This window comes from Centroberyx affinis, unplaced genomic scaffold (assembly GCF_046629955.1).
Source record: "Centroberyx affinis isolate AG114_WGS23_722 - 3 ecotype Tasmania unplaced genomic scaffold, CSIRO-AGI_Caff_v1 ptg000647l_1, whole genome shotgun sequence".
NCBI lineage: Eukaryota > Metazoa > Chordata > Actinopteri > Beryciformes > Berycidae > Centroberyx > Centroberyx affinis.
The window spans coordinates 300,684-320,747 of NW_027279273.1; the positions used below are offsets into that span (position 1 = coordinate 300,684).

The following is a 20,064-nucleotide window of genomic DNA, read 5'->3' on the forward strand; positions in this document are numbered from 1 at the left end:
GCGGTGGTACTGCGGTGGTACTGCTCCGTTTGGTCCGTATCCGTAAGCTTTCATAAAACATGCACAAATACGGACGAAATGAACGCAGAGTACGGACAGAAGGCTCCGTCCGTATCCGTATACGTATTTAACGCCGAGCATAATTGAGCCTTAAGAATGCCCCTACCTTTGGACATGTTCCGGGCATGACCGACTGGGACGAGATCTTGGGGTAGACCCAGGACATGCTGGAGGGACTATGGGGGTTATTCATAAAACTCACCGGCAGAGTTAATGGAATCTTGGGGTAAACAAGGTTACCATATCTTTTCCAAACAATACTGCATTGTGTGATACAAACCCTTCTCTTACAGAGTTCTGCTGGCAAGAACTTCGGCTTTCTTACATATCTAGTTTGCGATCCATTGTACTTGCATATGAGCATGAATGATCAGGGGGGTGTTAAATATGCAACACTTCATTTACATATTGATTTTTTCACTGTCTTTCACCTGGGCCACCTCTGACAATAACACCAATGTCCAATTTGTGCTGCTGTCACAGAATCAATTTGTGGTGGAGGAACGTAAATCTTCACGTAAAATCTGTGTTTTAGACTTTGTGCTCATTTCACAAATTTTTATGAGATCATGTTGGATAATTTCGTGCTTTAAGAGTGATCTTACATGAGCATCATCAGGTGGTCTATAAAGGTTACTATTACAGCCATTTCAGACATTTTCAAGTACCTAATGAAAATACTACAGTCTCTTAGACACATCAACAGATCTAGACGGATCTGTAGATGCTGCCCGTCTGGCAAGCATAAAAACACTTCAATACTTTGGGAATTAAAATGATCCCATACTACTTTCTCATCTTGTAAGACCAAAGGCAGATTAAACATTTGGGGTTGCTGTTATACTAATTTTGTTAGATAATTCCCTGCATCATAACCAGTGTGTTAAACCCCAACCATGGGCGAGAGGATGGCATTCTGACCTGAACCCCGTCATGGCTGAAGCAGAGGCGGGCGTCGGCTGCAGTGGCCATCTGCAGGCAGGTAGCCCCGCCCCACACTGGAGACTTCCTTATAAGGAGCGTGAAGGAGCGACTCTCGCTGCTCTGGTAACACTCACTGAATACATCTGCACACACAAACACACACACCATATCACTGAAAGAACACTCACAAATACAAGTACAAATCTTGAAGCAATACTTTGCATTACAGCAAGTTCAATTCATGGGGTACAGATCCCCATATAGAGAGGAAAATATTCTATATTTAAGATACACACACACTCAAACTAGCGATGTTCCCAAATCTGAATCTGAAAGTACAAATGTGTTTTTAGCTGCGACCAGCAGCTAGTATAAGTGACTGTCGGTCGGTCCCCAAAATAAAAAAAAAATCAGACATAAATGCGGGATGCTTTGTTTTTGGAATACATTTGTAACTTGTAATTTGACCATTCATATGCCCATCAGTCAAATCAGTCAATCAGTCAATACATACACATACATACACATGCATGCACATACAGATTATTTTTCGTAATTTCTTTTAAATTAACAATGCAGAATGATTACTAAAATGATTTATTAATAAGCTGATTTGTATGACAATGTCATTGAACCAGAGGAAGCTGGTATGAACGATGGAGGGCCCACAGCAATTAATACTCTTTAAGAGGAGGACTACAGCGCTAAACCAGATAGAACCTTACGCAAACCAGCCATGCATCCCACCCAACCAAAATTCACTTTCCAGAGACATGATTTCCTTGCCAAACAGTAGCTCGGCATTTCTGTTTTCCCACCGTAGGGTAAAGTGGTTAAAAGACTCTTTACTGCACCACCCCTGAATATGTGGATATGCTTGTTTTCCTTAACTAGGCTCAAACACGCCAGGATTTTATAAAGCATGTTAAGACGATTCTTAAAGATCACTGGGACTGAGTCTGAGTATGATGGGAGGGTATGTGTAAATTATGGTGTTGATAGTGGTTGTTTTGTTTTTGTCTTATTTAAATTGTGCTTATTTGTCAGAAGTGTAGTCTAATTCTGTATCTATTTTATGTGTACCTTATTATCATTATTATTTTAAAAGCGCTCATTTTAACTATTCAATACGACTCTAAAATTTCATGTCACAATTTGTCTTATGAGAAAAAAATTGAACATTTTACACACACACACACACACACACACAGCGTGACATTGTAACTGAACAATCAGACTCAGGACATAGGAGGCTGTGGCATGACTTACCATGTGCCAGGTTCTCAAACCTCTGGGCCAGCTCCTTCATGGAAAGTTTAGTCTCAGTCTCACTCTCTAGCTTGGAAAGCTCCCTCAGCATCTTACAGCCACTCAGAGCACTCAGCACCGACTCGTTTGCCTGACCAGTAAGAAACACAGAAACAGTTTGGGTGTGCTCGCACTGTTCTGCTTTTTTAGTAAAAGTAAAACCGAGGAAAGTCAAGGAAACTTTAATTAGCCAAAATCAAGCCGCAAAGCAGCACAGTACAAGGCAGCAGTGTCGCAATTTTTTCTTCTTCTTGTTTTTCTCCGCTAAATATATCTGGAGCTCAGACACCATAAGACCCACAGCAACAAAACTTGGCAGATAGGTTTGAAATCTCAACCGCTAATCAGGTAAAAAAAATTACACTGATTGGCCAGATGGTGGTGCTATAACAAGCCACTTGACGTTTTAGACAATAACTTTTTGTGTTTAACAAAAAACTGTAAAAAGGTGTTCAAGGCAATTTTATTATGAGGATGTACTGTGTGATGACAGGTTGCAGTTTCAAACTGGATGGCATCCTATGAGCAGTGGAAGCTATTGAGACTGTATTATATACTGTATCTCACAATACGCTACATGATCTAACTAAAATGAGTGGTTAACAGATTAAATGTATTTCCCTAGCAAAGAACAGCGTGTTTTATGATATAAAATCGAACTCAAATGAAATCAAAGCAATTCAGAATTTAAGGGGACCAACATAAGGTCACACCATCCACAAAACCCAAAAGTCAAACAATGTAAAAGTTAGGTGTATGCATAACAGTATATGTATGAATGAGTATGACATGAGAGACAAAAAGGAGAGAGCATGCATGTGTCTGTGTGCAGATTCGTCAGCACAGAAAAGCAGAAGCAGAAATGTCTTAAATGTAGTGGTAGAACATTGCAGGTGATTCTCACCATCTCCCAGAAGTAAACGGCCATATCGCTGCGGTTCTGCAGGACAGCCCAGATGAAGAGGGAGGCCCAGGGCGACAGGCAGCGCTGGTCCCGGTAAGGACACTCCCCCAGAAGTAACTTATTGACTTGCTGAGGGTAAGACAGTTAGAGAAAGGAGGCAGAGAGGGGGGTTGGAGAAAGAAGCAGACACCACCAGAGTGAATAAAAGCTAAACAAAGTCCACTATCGTTTTCTCTTGCGACGGACACAAATCCATTGTTTTTAACATTACTATCCGGTGGGAACTATAACTGTATGGTAGATTTTTATGCTTTCCAGCAGGGCCAGCATCTCCATACACTGCTGTGTCTAAGAGACTGTAGTATTTCATTACGTCCTTGTTGAACTGCCATGTCTGAAATGCCTGTGGTAGTAACTTTTATAAACCAGCTGTTGTTTGTTGGACTTTGTTTTAAGTGGGCTTAATCCAATGTTGAGGATGTAATATTAGCGTAGTAGGCCTTACTGGGGATATGTTATAAGTAATGTTAGTTGTAAAGTTGTAGTACTAAGTAAGTAACCAAGACTTTATGTATATAGCACCTTTCAAAACAAAGGGTTACACAGTGCTTCACAAAAAGAGCAACAGCAATGTAAGAAAATAATATGATAATCAGTAGTGAACCATTTATGATGATTTCATAGTACTTTATATTAACCATCCTTAATAAACAGTGAATTTATCATTATGTAACAGTAGTTTATTATTCTGTTAACTATCAAATAATTAACAATTATATTTGTCTTTCAACAGTTTGCTAAAGTTTGAATATTTGATTATTAATTAATGTAATAAAAATGATCAGTTTATCATTTATATATTGTACAATTACACTGGCTTTCTGATTATATATTTTTTTGGCATTTCTGCTTTATTAACCAGCACAGTTGAGAGAGAGATTTGGGTCTCACATCCAAATCTGAAAATATTTTTATTGTAGGTAGAGAGATAACAGTGAAACTATGACCAAAATATTCCATATTATATGTAGTCATTCTTCTACATTCTCTGATTGCGTTAACTTCTTGTAAATGAAATAATGAAGTTTAACAATTCATCAATAGTTAGTTAGATTAGTTAGCAACGATTCAAAAATGCATGGACATCAATCTGAAAATACAGCTACTTTCTAAATTTCTTTCTGAGAACTGACAGTCTTACTGACAGTAAATGTAAAAGGTTGACTTATTAGTTGTGAGGTTTTCAAAGTGCTGCTCACTGACCTTGAGAGCCCTCCTGGTGCTGGTATTGTGGTCGAGGCCCAGGGGCCCGTAGTAGAAAGGCTGACAAACATCACCCAGTAGGTCCCACAGCAGCCGGGATACCTGCAGCAAGGACAACACATCACTAGGTAGTTCACTTTTATATTGCAATTATGTTTTCATGTATTAGCTTCATATGTGTTCTGAAGCAATATTCGCTGTCTTGTGTTTCTGTACTGATGTCATGTGCTTCTGTTTTTCTACTGGCAGACTGTAAATTCTTTGTATAACACATATACTGAGAACCATATCTGACACCACACCACCCAACTTCACATTCAAACAAATCTCAGCAGCTCCACTGAAGCTGTTGAGGCTTCAGAGGTTTGCTCAAGGGAACTTTGTCAGTAGTTACTGGGAGGGGCTCATTCTACTCATTCAATTTCACCACCCAGGCTTAACAGCAGGGTATTCTGCTGGATGATAAGAAGGTGGCTATTCAACATTAAAAGCCTCAGAAGCAGACAAAAACATCTTTGTAAAAAATGTACAGAAACATGGATGACAAAACACAAAAAAAAATCTTTGGACGATTTGGCACAACCCTGAGCAGGTGATGAGAAAGAACAAGGGAATGTCCCTAAAGGCTGATTTATAGTTCTGCATGGTAGTGTCGCCATTGCTATGCTGTAGGTGTCTCTACGGCGGTGCAAGAATTTATATTCTGCATTGGTGATTCTGCATGTAGACCACCGAAACACTAGATGGCACTGTTGCGCTTTGTTAGATCGGAAGTAATAATTACACAAGTAGTAGTGTTTACATTCCCTGAAACCCAGTTTCTGGGATATTTCTCACCACAAATTCAGTGACATCTTGTAATCTTTATAATATGGGGATGATGTGTCCTACAAATGAACACATTTGCAAAGCTCATCAGTTAGTCTCTCTTTGATCTGCTTCATGTTGTTTTGACTATAGGCAGACATCAACCAGATATCCTACAAGTAGGAGGAAATACGAAGTGACCCAAGTGGGCCAGTAACTGTTCTTGCGTTCTTGCATTGCCCCTTGCAAAGTATAAATCAGATGTAAGACTCAGCGTCTTCAACCTCAAGGAACACCAGGATGCTCTGAAGGCCATGAGCAACACGAATGGCAAGTTCATGGATAGAAGGCTGCTTGACGTGGGTCAGGCAAAAACTACAAAGGAGACTCAAAACCATATTTGACACCACACACAGTTCTTGGGGGGGGGGGGGGGGTGAGTTGTACACTAGTCTTTTTAAGCAGTATGATATCAGTGGCAGCAAGGTTCACTATGCATTAAGTCATAGTAAAATTGTTTTACTAGAGTAAAGCAACGCTTACAGCCAATCATCATCCACACTCATGCCCAATGCACACTGTTAAACATAGTGAGGAACCTCTCATTAACACATCTCATAGGTCTCCTCCTTTTCCTCGTCCTCACCTCATACAAGCTAAGCTCCTTCGCTGAGGCAGGTCCAGTCAGTGGGCTCTGGGGGCTCTTCAGAGGCACTGAACCGGCCATGGCTCCATCCACGTTGGCCAGGGATCCAGCCAAGCCCTGCCTCTCGCTTAGGCGCCTCTGGAGTAGACTGTAAGCCAGCGAGCTGTCGGACAGCGAGCGGTACAGGCCCTCCAGGCGCCGGTACGTCAGGTAATCCAGGATGTTCAGACCATTCTCACAGAAGAGGCGCACGAACTGGGGCTTGTCGTTGATTAGTGCATCTGTCATGGAGTCCTCCAGGTCCTCGTACTGAAACGCAATCAACTCAACAGGATTATGTCGCTGAAACATAAAGGGAAAAATGTGTCCTGGAAAAGAGAATTGATGAATATTGTTGGCAAAATGAACTGCCCATCTTCAAAGCCTCAGGCCTGAATCGATTTCTGCCATTTCTTAAATTTTTTTAAATCACCCTAATGGGGGTGCTACAATTAAAGGTTCAAAATGTAAGCCTTTGAAAGGGCATAACTCCCACACCGTATGTCCAATTGACATGAAATATGCTACAACTAATCTACCGAGTGTGCTCTACAAATGTACTAAATGGACCACCAAAGCCCGTCTGGACAGATGTTTTGCTAATTTGCATTTTTTGAAAATCATTTTTTTCCTTTTCAGTCTTTCACCTCTTGGTACAAAGTAAGAAGGCCTTAAGATACACTTTGTAACCATTTTCCAGCAAAATTGGATAAACGATATGGCTGCTATAAGCAAATGAAATTTGCAATTTGCCAGTCTAGCACAAAACAGGCCATAACTCCAACATCATTGGTGCAATCAACACAAAACTTGGTGTACATGTTCAAAAGAGGATATCAAGCATGTCTGCAATGGCATTTTCAAAAAAATATATAGGGGTCACCACAAAGACAACAAAACTGTATCTCCTAGTCCTGTTGTTAAAATTACATTGATAATCATGTGTGTAAAGAAAGCCACAGTGTCTCTGACCTTCCACTGTATGTCTCCATTGAAGAGCTCTGTTTTGGCAATGTCCACTCGGTTCCAGGCCACAGCCAGCTTCAGCTCCTCTGTGTACTCACTGGCCTCACTGGACACTCGTTTACTGGCTGAACAGACACACACACACACACACAGAGGCAAGCCAGATTTATACTGTATATACAGTCCTGGACACTGGACAGACAATATTGTCACACGTACACACACACACTTACCTCTAACCAGGGCTTTGAGGAGAACTGTATCAAAATCATCAGGACCCTCCTGTTCCCCATGGAAGACTGTGATCAGATCTCTGTTCTGGTAAATATTTAGAGCCTGGAGAGAGAGAGAGAGAGAGAGAGAGAGAGAGAGAGAGAGAGAGACAGAGAGAGAGAGAGAGAGAGAGAGAGAGAGAGAGAGAGCGGGTGGAACGAAGCAAAGACAAAGAAAGCCACAAACAAGATTTGAGCACAAATTATCTTGAAAATTCACCTTTCTTGACTTGATGACCTTTTCCCAGCCCCTAAATCATAAACACACACACGCATACATATAGACACACATACACACACATATGCCGTCTGACTCACCCTGTCCACCAGTTTCTCGAGCTCAGCTTCAGCCGGGAAGTGTCTCCGGACCTTGTCGCGGGCCCTGTCACGGAGCTCCGCGCTGGGCCCCTCAGCGGCCTCCCCTTCCGCTTGAGGAGAGGTAGGACTGAGGGGAACAGAGGGAAGATCACGCAGCATCTCACTGATGAGGTCTGCGGCCAGACCAGAACCTGCCAGAACCAGCCAGGGTGTGGCTTTCCTCAGAGAGACATCTAATCTCTGAGACAGAGATATTTTATGGTCAGATTTGGATATATCCCAAAAAATAGTTTTAGTTTCTATGCAACCACAAACACAATTCATATATGTTATTACTGTTTAATGACAGCATGGAAATGGGGGTGCTGTCATTTAAAACTGACTCCACTATGGTGGCCCCGTTAAACAATTACTTGGCTGTCGATTTTTTTAGCTGATCACACATTTTTGGTCCGTTTATTTGAAGTATTTGGCAAAATCCATCATATGACTACTTTTGATCGTTCTGACAATGTCCTCACCTCCAGCATGTTGGCTTCTCCTGAGATGAGCATGCACAACACTGGGATTTCAATACTGCCACTACCTGTTGGCCCAAGACAAGAAGTTAGAAGGAAAACACATATTCCCCAATAAGCTTTCAATTTGCTGAATCCAAAGTTCTGTTTGGCTAAAATAATTCTGTTGATTGTTGAAGGAGCTATGCCCATACAGAATTACGGTGTACACTTTCATCTCTGTAATGCATTCCCTCTTGAAAATCTCAAACATGATTCACTCAGTGAACTTCCAGAAGCAGGCCCACACTGAGAAGGCCTCGGAGATGGAAGGGGGGGCAATGAGGATCATGTGGAGCCAGCATGACCCTTCCATGAGGAAGAGTGATCTCTATATTAATACATGACCTGCCCTCTTCTTTTGGAAATGTCCTTTCCCGCAAGATGATCAGTGATGAAACGTGTTATGTCAGTCTTTGGCTATGTTCAGTCGATACCTTCAGCGCATCAGATTGGGCTACCCAGAAGTTACCAGGCATCCTGCTGGATGATAAGGTGTTTATTCAATACTACAAGCCTCCAAAGCAGCAAGATGCGGAAAGCTATAAGATTATAACAGATGCTACAACATCAGGCTGATCTCTCTACCTGAGGGGGAGGAGGGAAACGACCCCATCTCCTTTCTCCAAAAAAAAAGTACCCATTGGGCTCCCCACTCTAGCTCCTTGTAGCATTATTGAAGTTGAAAGGGCCCACGGGGTCTAATCAGGCACTAAATCGGATGAAAAGGGGAATGCTAGAACTCTGATATTTAGACTGTTGGGATATGCAGACAGGAAAGCAATTATGGATGAGTACAGGAAGGCTGGCTCTGAAATTACTCATGGTAATAACACGCGCAGGTTGTTTGCTGATTATTCAGCAGAAGAGAAAAAACAAGAGAAAAGCATTCTCCTTTGTGTTGTCAAAGGAGTACAGACCTTCCCGATTTACCCTGCCAAAGCTAGAGTGACACATAGGACGGAAAACTTCCTCTTCAAAACACCAGATGAAGCCCGTAAGTTTTTGGATGAGCTATGTTGAGCCTATCCACGATCAATAAATGAGCTTACACTAATGGCCCCCAACCCCCCAAACCTCAGCTTCACCTGCTCACCTACTTCTTGTATTTCAATCCTACTGCAGGCTAGTGGAATGCAGATTCTGGGTTAGGGTTAGGGTTATTTGGACAATTGGCTCATCTGCTCCCCATCCCGGGAGTGTGCCATCGAAGACGCAGCAGCCCTCCTTGGCCATGTGACTCAGCTGGGCCTCACAGTCAAGTTTAACAAGAGTGTCTTGAATATTACCTAAAGTACTTGTGGCTTCTCAAACCTTCAGGGCAGTCTGAAATGTTTTTATGTTACCATGAGCTCTACAAGTATAAACTTAGCCACTAGAGGGCAGACAACAAGCACTTGATAGCATCAGGGCACACATGCCTGTGCAGTGGATCATCATGCACTCACAGTGGCAGTTGAAGGTAGATCCTTCAGTGTCATGACCTACTGCAGGGCCAGCCAGTATGGTCCACAAGCAATTCAAATATGTACAGATGTTATTTTGCTCTGACATGTTATTTCTTAATGGTTGATAAAGCTATAATCAGCTGGTTTAGGCGGCAAGTTTTTCTCCATCAGCATACTTAACATGGCTGGATGTTGCACTGCATTCAGGATTTGAGTAGACAATGGAAACATTAAAAAAAAACTACCCCATAACCAGCATCAGTGTCTAACCTTCAGTACGGTTTAAATGTACTATGCAGTGTGGTTAGTATAGATAGTGCTCATTGTTTGGATTCACACAAATAGCTTTCAAATGAACACAAAAGTGTGTTGTAGAGTATGTTGAAGACTGTCCTGTCATCTTTGTGTGCAATAATATGGTAATTGTTTCACACAGTAGTCTACCCAATCATTTAATGGACTGCAGTAGGATGAGAGGTCAAAAGCATCAATAAATAAAAGCCAGCTTTTCATAGGTGATCACAAGTTATGCATTAAGACTCTAAGGAATGTAACGTAAGGAATGGTTTTGCCGTGGATTGTGTCCATGGACACTGTCATTGCACCCCAGGAGAAATCAAAAGTATAAAAACACATATTGCGTGTCTGTCAGAGCTCTGGCAGTCAGTGGGTAATGAATTGAGATAAACCCATCAGCATTGCCTCAGTGGAAGCATTACCTCAGTGAGGCATTATGAAAGTGAGGACATGGGACAAACCCTGTGTGTCGTGTCCCATTAGATGAACACATGGAACATGGCAGAGTGTGAAAGAGCAAATCTGTCCATTTATGCCCAAGTTCTCTTTTAAATAATGTTTTTTTTATTTTTGAATTGCTAAAAAATTTGTGAGCATTATGTGCAAGCGCGTGTTCATTCACACGTGTGCACATTAACATATTTGTATATAAGTGTGTATACTGTATGTCTCACCCCAGATGCCAGTGCGCTGATGGGAAATGTAGTCCTCCAGGTTGGCCCGAAAGGCTGTCTCCCCTCCCCGCCGGCCTACACTCCCATCGTCCACCAGGAGGAAAGCCTGGTAATTGTTATCCAGGCAGCAGGAGTCACGCGACGTGTTCTGGACATAATAACGGGCTGGGAAACTCCCCTGAGAACAAGCAGCAGTGTGAAAGAAATAGGAGAAGAGTGAACAAAAGGCAGAGACACTGACACTGACAGCGAGGGAGTGGTAGGATTGCAATCATAGGCGTAGGGGATCACAAACTGAGGTGAAAAAGCAATGGAAAGCAAACGTGGGGCATGTGTGTGTGAAAGAAACACAAGAAAGGGAAGGTTTCAGAGGTATTTTGTGTTCAAAACGTGTCTATCTCTCTGTCTCAATCAATCAATCGATCAATCAATCTTTATTGTCCCACAGGGAGAACATTTGTAATGCCACCCTTTCACAGTAGTAAAATATGTCTTTCTCATTCATATTCCCCTTTGAATAAATACACACCACATTACAGTAGGTAGCACAGGCACAAACATACATTAAAATACAGGCTACAAAATCTAAGGTCACATCAGAGTTGATGATTATAGATGAAATATAGATATATATAAACTGTGCAAAGTGCTGAAGTAGTTAAATACAGTGCTAAAAAGTAGCAGGTTTACACCCAGCTGTCCAGATTTAGTAATATGGCTACTTCTGTAATAACCCCCAAGCCTAGTAAAGCCTTTACTGTTGTTGAGTAATACATGTTAACTGATGTACATTTTTAAGACAAGAGAGTCAGTGTGGGATGACAAACATCTGCTTTTGAAATAGCGTGCTAAATGAACTTCAGGTCTGCTATTGAATTATCACTAAAATAAATAAGATTAGATGTTTAGTAAAACAAGTAAAAAATAATCCTATACAAATCCATGTAACTGCTTTGATGTGCTTAAGCGAGTAATCCCCCTATGCATATGTTCTGCTTCTGGTCTTATGACATTTGCTGCAGTATTGCTCTTGCATTGCAGAAAAACTTATTTCTAATCAGCAAATGATATTTTTTTCAACCCCTGGTGTCAGTTATTGTGCAGCCATGCAGCATACAGGAGGCTCTGCTTTCTGTAAACTTGGGTTTACTCTCTGTAAACCTCTGTAAACTTAAAATGATGTTGTGATTGAGAAGTGAGTATGCATTACGTTAAGCCACTGTTACTCTTTACGTGGCTTGTACTGAAGAGGCCATAAAATGTGCATAAATATGCATGTAATAATAGCATTTTGGAGCATTTTGTTTTCAAAAAGGAAAAAGATAGGCATTCAGTCTTTCCTCAATTGTGTTATGTTAATTGATTGTGATCAGGGTGTGTGCCTTACGATGAGACACTGGTAGTCAATAAACATCACACAATTAAGAGAAGAGTGTGCGGCTATCTTTTTCCATTTTCAAAAATGTGCATATGTCATGCATGCATGCATGTATGTATATCTCTGTACACATATAAAAGCTAATGATATATGACAGACACCTATGTTGCTAAAAGAATATAGTGTATGGATTCAGCTAATATTATAGACATTAACAGATGAATAATAGGTAATAAACAAAAACAATAAATATCAGTGTTATCGGTGATAGGTATCTGTGATACAAGCTAATGGTGGACCCTGTATAGTGGACTACCTGTGCATTGACAAGCTGCTGCCGGTTGTGCACCAGGCCCCAGGGTGCAAACCCCAGGGCGATGACTTTCTTCTGGGAGAGAGACGGGGCTGCAGCGCCGTGGTCCCTGACCGCCTCACCCACACAGCGGCCAACGCCCTCCCTCAGACCCCCGGTCAAGATCCAGGCCCCTGGGCAGGCGGAGGGAGAAAAAAAACAAGGTGGAAGTAGTAGTGGTAGTGAGAGGTATGTAGAAAGAAAGAAAGGGAGAGAGATAATTGTTTGTAACATGAGCAGTGTAACACAAAACGGTTTGAACACAAGACACACAAAGATACAGGAAGTTTACATCCACAAGACAAGCTTACAAACATATATACATATTACAGCACATATACATGCAAGCTTTCATTAAACTTTAATACAATACACACACATAAGCAGACACAGTTGACTGGAGGCTCAAATATCATTACAGCAGTCTCTGCAGAGTGACACAGAAGTTCAACAAGTGCAAAACAAGATCATCCACTTTTTTCAATACGCATTGCCAAACTTATCCTTTAATTCTAGGATCTAACAATGATGCTTCTGCTGGGGCTCATTATTTCCCCAGGAATAGTCAACTGATCACCATACTTTTTTCCAACAGTGGCCTGCTTCAAATTCATACAGTTACACAGATTCGGGGAGCTGTCCAGTACAACCAGTCTTCTACTGGTGGCCACTGAGTAGCTCCACTGGAGCAGTTGGGAGTTCAGTGCCTTGACACCTCAACATTGGTTATTATTATTATTATATCTTATTGACTTTCCCCACACAGGTTTTCCCAGCCCGAGATTCAAACCAGCCACATACTGGCCACAAGTCCACTTCTCTAACCTCTAGGCCAGTGATTCTCAACCTTTTTGAAATCAAGGACCCGGACACCCATTTGATGAGATTTTGTTTCTCTGACCCAAATTGGAGAATATCTTTTTTGTCAGATTTGATTTTGTCCAGAATTCCATGAGTATCTGTATCTGTATTGTAGGTAGAGTTAACAGTGAAACTCTGACCAAAATAGTCGTTCTTCTGCATTCTCTGTGTTAACTTCTTGTAAATTAAATAATGGTGAAGTTTAGTAATTCATCAATTTGCTGGGGACCCCCTGGAAGCCCCTCAAGGACCCCGGGTGGTCCTCGGACCCCACGTTGAGAACCACTGCTCTAGGCTACCGGCCCTCATTCAGTTGTCCCTGTTGAAATGATGATGAAATATGCTGAGCTGAGAAGCTACAGCATAGCCCAAACTACAAGCTAAATGTTTTCAAAATGTAGTATTGTCAAATTTACAGTTGGGCTTGTTTTGGCATCATATGAACGAAGCTTTTCACACAACGTTGCGCCATATTCCATTCTGAATGATTGTTGTTAACTCCGATGGGAGCTAGCAGTGGCTCACCTGTACTCTGCGCAGCCCTAACCAGCCCGTTTCTCAGCACGTCCCTCACCCAGGTCTTGACCTTCTCGCGGCCTTCGCCCCCCACCACCGACACCACCAAGTTGGGCAAGGGCAGACCCCAGTGGGCCGTCATCAGGGTGTAGACGATCTGAGGCGGTGTGTCGCACGACAGCCTCAGGAACTGGACAGGGCAAAGAGAGAATGGCAGAGTGACGCATAACTAGGACTTAACTTTGCATTAGTCATTGCAACTAGAAACAGTAATTTAATCCAATTTATTTTAACTGTGATTCAGGCAAAGATGTGATGTATCATGAAATCTTAGATTTTGTTCAGTTTGATATGATGACTTTTTAAAATAGTGTGACTTTTGAAACTGATTTACCAAGAAATAACTGACTATAAACCTGGTGGGACAGTAAAGATTGATTGACCTATTGACTGTCTGATTCAATTGTGATGTTAAAAAGTGCTCATCAATTACACTTTACTATATTGATGCATTTGAATGCACTGATATTTTGCATTTACTACATCTGGTGCCTTACTGTTAGTACAGTTTTTGGTCTATGTGCAGTGGGATGAATTATAAGATATCATAGGCATATTAAGGAGGATATGACACCAATCAGTAGGCTACATGCATTATGTTGGTGTCTGTCAGTGGTCAATTCTTAACCTTGCCTGAAAACCACTGCCAAATGTATCATTTCAATGTCATAGGATTATAATGCTTGAATGACAAGCTGTAACACTCAATCAATCTTTATTTATATAGCACCTTAAGTGCAAGACATTTCTTAGGTGATAAAAAGCAGTTTACATACTTAGGACCTCTTTTACAGCAGAATATGTCCACGATTTGATGCACTATTGCACTTAACCAATAGATGCCTGTATCCTAAAGGGATAATACAAGATAATTCCTCATTACATAAACATTAATTATCCATTAAAAATAACAGCTTTAAAAAAGTAAGGTTAATATCATGGGTTTTTATGGGATTTATTTATGGGTTGGTTAGTGGAAACACTAGAAATTAAGTGATTTTTTATCCCTTTTGTCCATGGTTTACAGGGTTATTAATGAATTATTAATGGAAAGTTCCTGCCCCCCCAAATTTTACATAAAATTAGAAAGTAAGAAGTCAAACATTAAGGGGTGTCTGATGGTGGTTGATGGGGTCTCCTCCATTAATAACTCCCTTAACTCATTTTGTGGGGATTTTGCATGAATTAAGGGATGAATTAATGTAAATGTAAGGGTATTTTAAGGGATTACTGGCCCTTATTTGATGGCCTAATTTATTTTTTGTGTGACCTAATTCTATTGAGATTAAAGATGGGGTAGGCAATTTTTTTTAGAACCATTTTGGCAATATTTGGTAAAATCCCGACAGCTATCAATAAATCAAATGCTCTGAGAAAAACTTTTTAATACTTTTTAATACATATTATCAAATCCAACTCAAGAGAATAATCACAAGAGACAATCAGTCACTGAAAGAAACTGATAATTCTATATTCAACTAATACAAGCTCCAACAATGAATCAAATGTTCCAGGTCAGTCAGTGGTTGGCCCATCCATAGCTGACTACAGCATCAAAGTCTTTGAAGCTAACATGGCCGTCTGAGTCCTTATCGGTGTGCCGGAAAGCCTCCACAGCGGTCCTTTCAGGCAGACGAGGAGCCGCCCTGCTGAAGGCCGCCTGGAAGTCCTCCAGCGTGAGGAAGCCCCGGCAGCGCACGTCAAAGGCACTGAACATCTGCCTGGTCTTCAGGTGAGCGTTCTCCTCCGACAGCTTCCCCGCCATAAGAGTCACAAACCTCTCCAGACAGATTCCCGTCGACTGGGAGCGCCGTCCTTGCCCTACGAGTAGGTCAGTTTCCGACTTGGATGGTTTGTAACCGAACAGCATCACCACGGCCGTCTTCAGATCCTCCCTGCTCAGGTAGCCATCGCTATCCACGTCACAGAGGCTGAAGACCGTCTTCATCCTGCTCCTGTCAGCGTCAGTGACTTCTCTTGCATGTCGGCACAGTCTGGTGAGAGAAGACATCCCTGTGGAGAGTTTTCAAGAAGACGCGGGTGATGAGGTGGTGTGTTTTGGGGTTGCTTCTGGATTCAAAACTTACTCAGCTTGAGTTGGGGTGAAATACAAGACACTAAAAGCTAGGCTGATTCCACTCTGCAAAGACAGGAATAACTAGGGCTGGGCGATATGGTTGAACTCAATATCACAATAATCATAAGGATTTTTCTCGATATCAATATATATCACGATATGGTTCATGTATGCAGAATCACGTTAACTAATCAAATTAATGTTCATCTCATTGAACCGAATGGTAATGTTAGGTGTGATGTCAAACAAAACAGAAATATTCAAATAATATTCCTACCATACCTCATTTTATCAGAGTTTTTAAGCATAATTTGCTTGTCATCATCAATTCAGAGAGCAGAAATGTGTGTCACGATATTAAAATATCTTCATATCACCACGATATGATTCCACTGAAAGACGATAAACGATAATATTGAATTATCGCCCAGCCCTAGGAATAACATTATTACACAAGCTATTACCACTACTTTTGTGCTACTAAAGTTATCTTTCTTTACTTTAAATGTATACATTGCAATCAATGACTTTTCCTGTGATAAAACAATCTATTTTATTAACTGCACTCCTGTTCTCGGCGCTGTGTAAAAGTCATCTATGGTTAGCACTGAGCCAGGAGGATATTTGACCCTCCACAGCTGCCGTTGTGCAATCACTATAGCAATGCTTCAAACAGGAGTAAGAATGAGGAAGTTGCTGGTTACCTTGCTCAACTAACAGCAAACAGATATCTAACTTGACATAGTATCCACATAACTATTTACATCTTCTGAAATACAATATACTTGCATTGCCAGCTCTTGGGCCTAGTCAAGTGTTAAAGAAACAAAGCTGCCCTTACTGGTTTATAGCTAACAAGCTTGTGTTAGCTAACTACCACAGCGCTACGCTACATCTGATGTGTAGAAAAGTACACAAATAAAAGCTTACACAATCTGGTAGAAACAATTTACAAGCACTTACTGCGCCTTGAAAGACTTCCAACATGAAACAGGTCTTACGGAACTTTCCAGCTATCTGGACATCACCTTTGTGCAGGCTGGAAAACCTGGCATGGATCTAGATTCTGTTTACAAATGGGGCTCCTTCATAAACTGCGGTAACGGTATAGCGGCGCACAAAATCTGCGACCCGGTAGTTTTACCTAATTCATGAATTTACCACAGCTGTGGAAGAGCCACGTTATCGCTGTGTTATCTTCAGCTGTAGTCGGGGTGACAGCCAATCAAACCAATATGTTAATTAAGCATAGACATGTCACCCTCCTCCTCATGCACTCCTACTGCTGCAATGTTAGCCATGATAAACTGAATCATATCATATGTAAACTGGCTTTCTTAACTACAATCAGAGCAGTAATTAATAATTCCAAAGCTAGTGTGCGAGTCATATTTAATAAACATTTTTACCGGTTTCTAATGAAAATTAATGTCCCAGGACATAATGTAACTTTATCGATTGGATTTGTAATAATTTACATATATTTTCATTAGTTAGAGAAAACACCCCATGTCACGCTAAAACCTGCCGGTAAGTTTTTTGAATAAGCCCCTAAGACCTTATGGAAAGTTCCACAAATGATCTCTAAATGATATAATAATGTTAAGGTCCTCTCACCATACTGACTACATGAAGTGCAGCCTAAACTGGAATGTAAATCTAAATCAAATGACTCACCAGCTATCTTATCTTATCTTATCTTATCTTAAGGTTATCACACTCCCCAATTCAATAGATGGGGCAGTTCAATGGGATCACGAGGTGACATAAAAAATAGTCATTTAGTTATGAGCATGGCACTGAGCCAAGATTACTACTTTAATCAAGCAGCTGCTGTCGGAATTTTGATTGCCAAAGTGTGTGTGTGTGTGTGTGTGTGTGTGTGTGTGTCTGTGTGTGTGTGTGTGTGTGTTTGTAATGTAAATATTATTTTAATTGGTATAAATGGGCAAATTTGATCTAAAGGCTGTAATACAAGGCAAATGCAAGGTGATGCATTTGCATTTACAGCAGTAGGCTGTAAAGGAAGACAAGACTAAAAACTTTAATCCATTTGGTTTAATTTAGACTACTTCCTTTTGTTACAGCTCATTTGTGTGCAGAAGCTGGCTAGACTCTATGCAAAAAGTTGCCTGGATAAAAACATCTGTTTGGCATGTAGCCTATTTTATTAGTAGGCTATGTTTGATTTTTTTTTTTAAGCTGGAGCTGTGAAAAGCTACCCATGTCAACGAATCCTGTGTGTTATTGCCAACAAATAAGGAGTTGTAATAAGTTGTATTGTTAGCATTCACAGGGAGGCTGAATTGAGATGGAACCAGAAAGATATACTGGTTCTGATAGACAAGAGCAGGTATGGAAGATACCCTGCCTTGATTTGATTTGATTTATTAGACAAAACCAAGTACATTTTTCAGAAATTGTCAAGGATAACACAATAAAGCTGGTAAGCTTATTTCCATTGTGGTCCTTGATGGAAGGGGGTAAATGGAATTATGGGAACAATAACCGGCAAAAAGACAAAAGTGTCAGCCCAATACATTAGACTATAAGATACATACAGCCCAACACATTCTAGAAAACTAGTCTATACATTATGTTCCAGTTCATAATACAACAGAAAAATCAAACAGCCAGAAGAGATTATCCTGCCCTACTTTTCGTCGCAGTTTTAAATCTACTCCATCAATTTCTTTAATGACTTTTGGTAATTTCTTCGAAGGAAAAGCAGCAGAACATAAAAATAATTAAATTTGTAAAAGGCAAGTCTGTCGAGTTCCCCCTGGTGGCGTAAAAGTGAACATCCCTCACCTGGATAAAATAATTAGCAAAGTACAGTATCTGGGCACTTCTCTCCGAACAGTCTTCTGTATAATGCACAGTTTAATCTGGTCCACCCTGTCCTGTACCTTGAGCCAATCGACACACTCACATTTTTGATTGACTTCTGTATGCCATCAAACCAAGAGCAGCAGGCATAATCAAAATGACACAGGATTCAAGTCCCTGCGATCGTTTTTATTGCTTGAACGTCTCCAAATTTAGCGATTCTGGCCAAAAAACGAATCCTATGGCTAAACTTTTTAACTACCTTTAAACCCATGTCTTCTCCAGATAAATGATTATCCATTATACATCCTACGTAATTAACTGTGGATTTCTCTGCTAAGGTGGCATTACCACCCATGCCTCTAAAACCTGTAGACTTCTTTAATTTACCTCTGGAACCAAATAGAACGGCATCTGTTTTACCAAGATGAAGAGATAGCTTGTTTTCACTTAGCCAATTTCTGCAAAGCATCTAAAAAGCATGGACCTGTAAAGTATCTCACACACGCACTCACTCACTTACTCACTCACTCACGCCTATCTGACCACTAGTGGCCGTTAGGAGGCATGGCAATGTGTACAGACGACACACTGAACCAGGATCCTCCTCTCTGCAATACTGCTGAACTGTGCATCTATGACTCTAGGTTCGTTTGAGATGACTTCCTGCTTGCCTGGATAGACAAGAGTAGCCGAACGCAGTCCGGCGAGGAGTCAACAAGCCGAACACTCCCGACAGCACACTCACTGCTCTACCTCTTCTTCTTTAGTTTTATTTAACAGCGGTTGGTAAACAACTTAAAAAATGCATTACCGCCACCCACACTCACTGCTCAAACAACCCAGACATTGTGCATCTATGGCTACGTGTGTGTGTGTGTGTGTTGGGCCATGCCACCCACATGGCTGTGCCTGCGTCCAGCGCCGGCGAACTCCAGCTCTCCGAAGGCGTCGGTGGGAGACTCTGAGGAGTGCTGGCTGCTGTCCCACTGGCTGACGATGGCTGCTCCAAAATAGTCCCCTGTCGCCACAGAGCCATGCATCTCCCGCACACCACCACACTGACACAGCGCTCCATTACTGACAGACCACAGACAAACCGACAGACAAACACACAAACAGAGCAATTATGTAACCCACACCCTATGGTAAAGGGTCCAAATTCTGTACATTCTCTACTCTACTCTGAAATGAAGGCTTAAAGTCACAATGAAATGAAGAATGCTTTTTTTCACCTTGTTAGCTGGTTCTCTATATCATAACGTACACCTATTTAACAATAAATGTAAAAAAAAAAATGTAACATGGAACATTGTGTACTTTAGTGGTTGACGTACTATAGGTGTACATATTACCGCACCCCCCTCCCCCTTTACATAAAAGAATGCAATTTCACAACTTTCAAAGTGACACGAATGGAAACATGGTGCAGTGATGTGGGTGTTGCCCCCCCCCAAAAAATGTGTTTCCTTTTCCCAAAATATCATGGTTGCATTCCAGTGGCTGGA

The 20,064-nt window shown here is 41.2% G+C and overlaps 2 protein-coding genes across 4 annotated transcripts in view; both read right to left on the reverse strand.

The window, feature by feature from the left end:
- The window catches only part of trpm4a (transient receptor potential cation channel, subfamily M, member 4a), a 37,526-nt gene that overhangs the window by 11,656 nt on the left and 5,806 nt on the right, over nt 1-20,064 (reverse strand). Inside the window, exons 3-15 of the mRNA XM_071518970.1 lie at nt 19,459-19,636; nt 13,600-13,780; nt 12,178-12,347; nt 10,484-10,661; nt 8,029-8,093; nt 7,508-7,747; nt 7,151-7,253; nt 6,924-7,042; nt 5,913-6,221; nt 4,460-4,561; nt 3,197-3,325; nt 2,254-2,383; nt 982-1,127 (exon numbers count right to left, since the gene is read on the reverse strand). Of these exons, the coding sequence (XP_071375071.1) occupies nt 982-1,127; nt 2,254-2,383; nt 3,197-3,325; nt 4,460-4,561; nt 5,913-6,221; nt 6,924-7,042; nt 7,151-7,253; nt 7,508-7,747; nt 8,029-8,093; nt 10,484-10,661; nt 12,178-12,347; nt 13,600-13,780; nt 19,459-19,636 (2,050 nt within the window). The remainder of the gene's footprint in view (nt 1-981; nt 1,128-2,253; nt 2,384-3,196; nt 3,326-4,459; nt 4,562-5,912; nt 6,222-6,923; nt 7,043-7,150; nt 7,254-7,507; nt 7,748-8,028; nt 8,094-10,483; nt 10,662-12,177; nt 12,348-13,599; nt 13,781-19,458; nt 19,637-20,064) is intronic.
- Nucleotides 14,543-19,589, reverse strand: efcab11 (EF-hand calcium binding domain 11). Of its 3 annotated transcripts, none has more exons than XM_071518971.1 (2): nt 19,459-19,589; nt 14,543-15,663 (listed from the first exon to the last, which is right to left on the reverse strand). In XM_071518971.1, the coding sequence occupies exon 2, from the start codon at nt 15,659-15,661 to the stop codon at nt 15,170-15,172; it is 492 nt and encodes a 163-aa protein (XP_071375072.1). In that variant the 5' UTR covers nt 15,662-15,663; nt 19,459-19,589; the 3' UTR covers nt 14,543-15,169. The 3 variants fall into 3 exon arrangements, with proteins under 3 accessions (XP_071375072.1, XP_071375074.1, XP_071375075.1); XM_071518973.1 differs by lacking the exon at nt 19,459-19,589 and adding an exon at nt 16,691-17,429; XM_071518974.1 differs by lacking the exon at nt 19,459-19,589 and adding an exon at nt 16,658-17,429.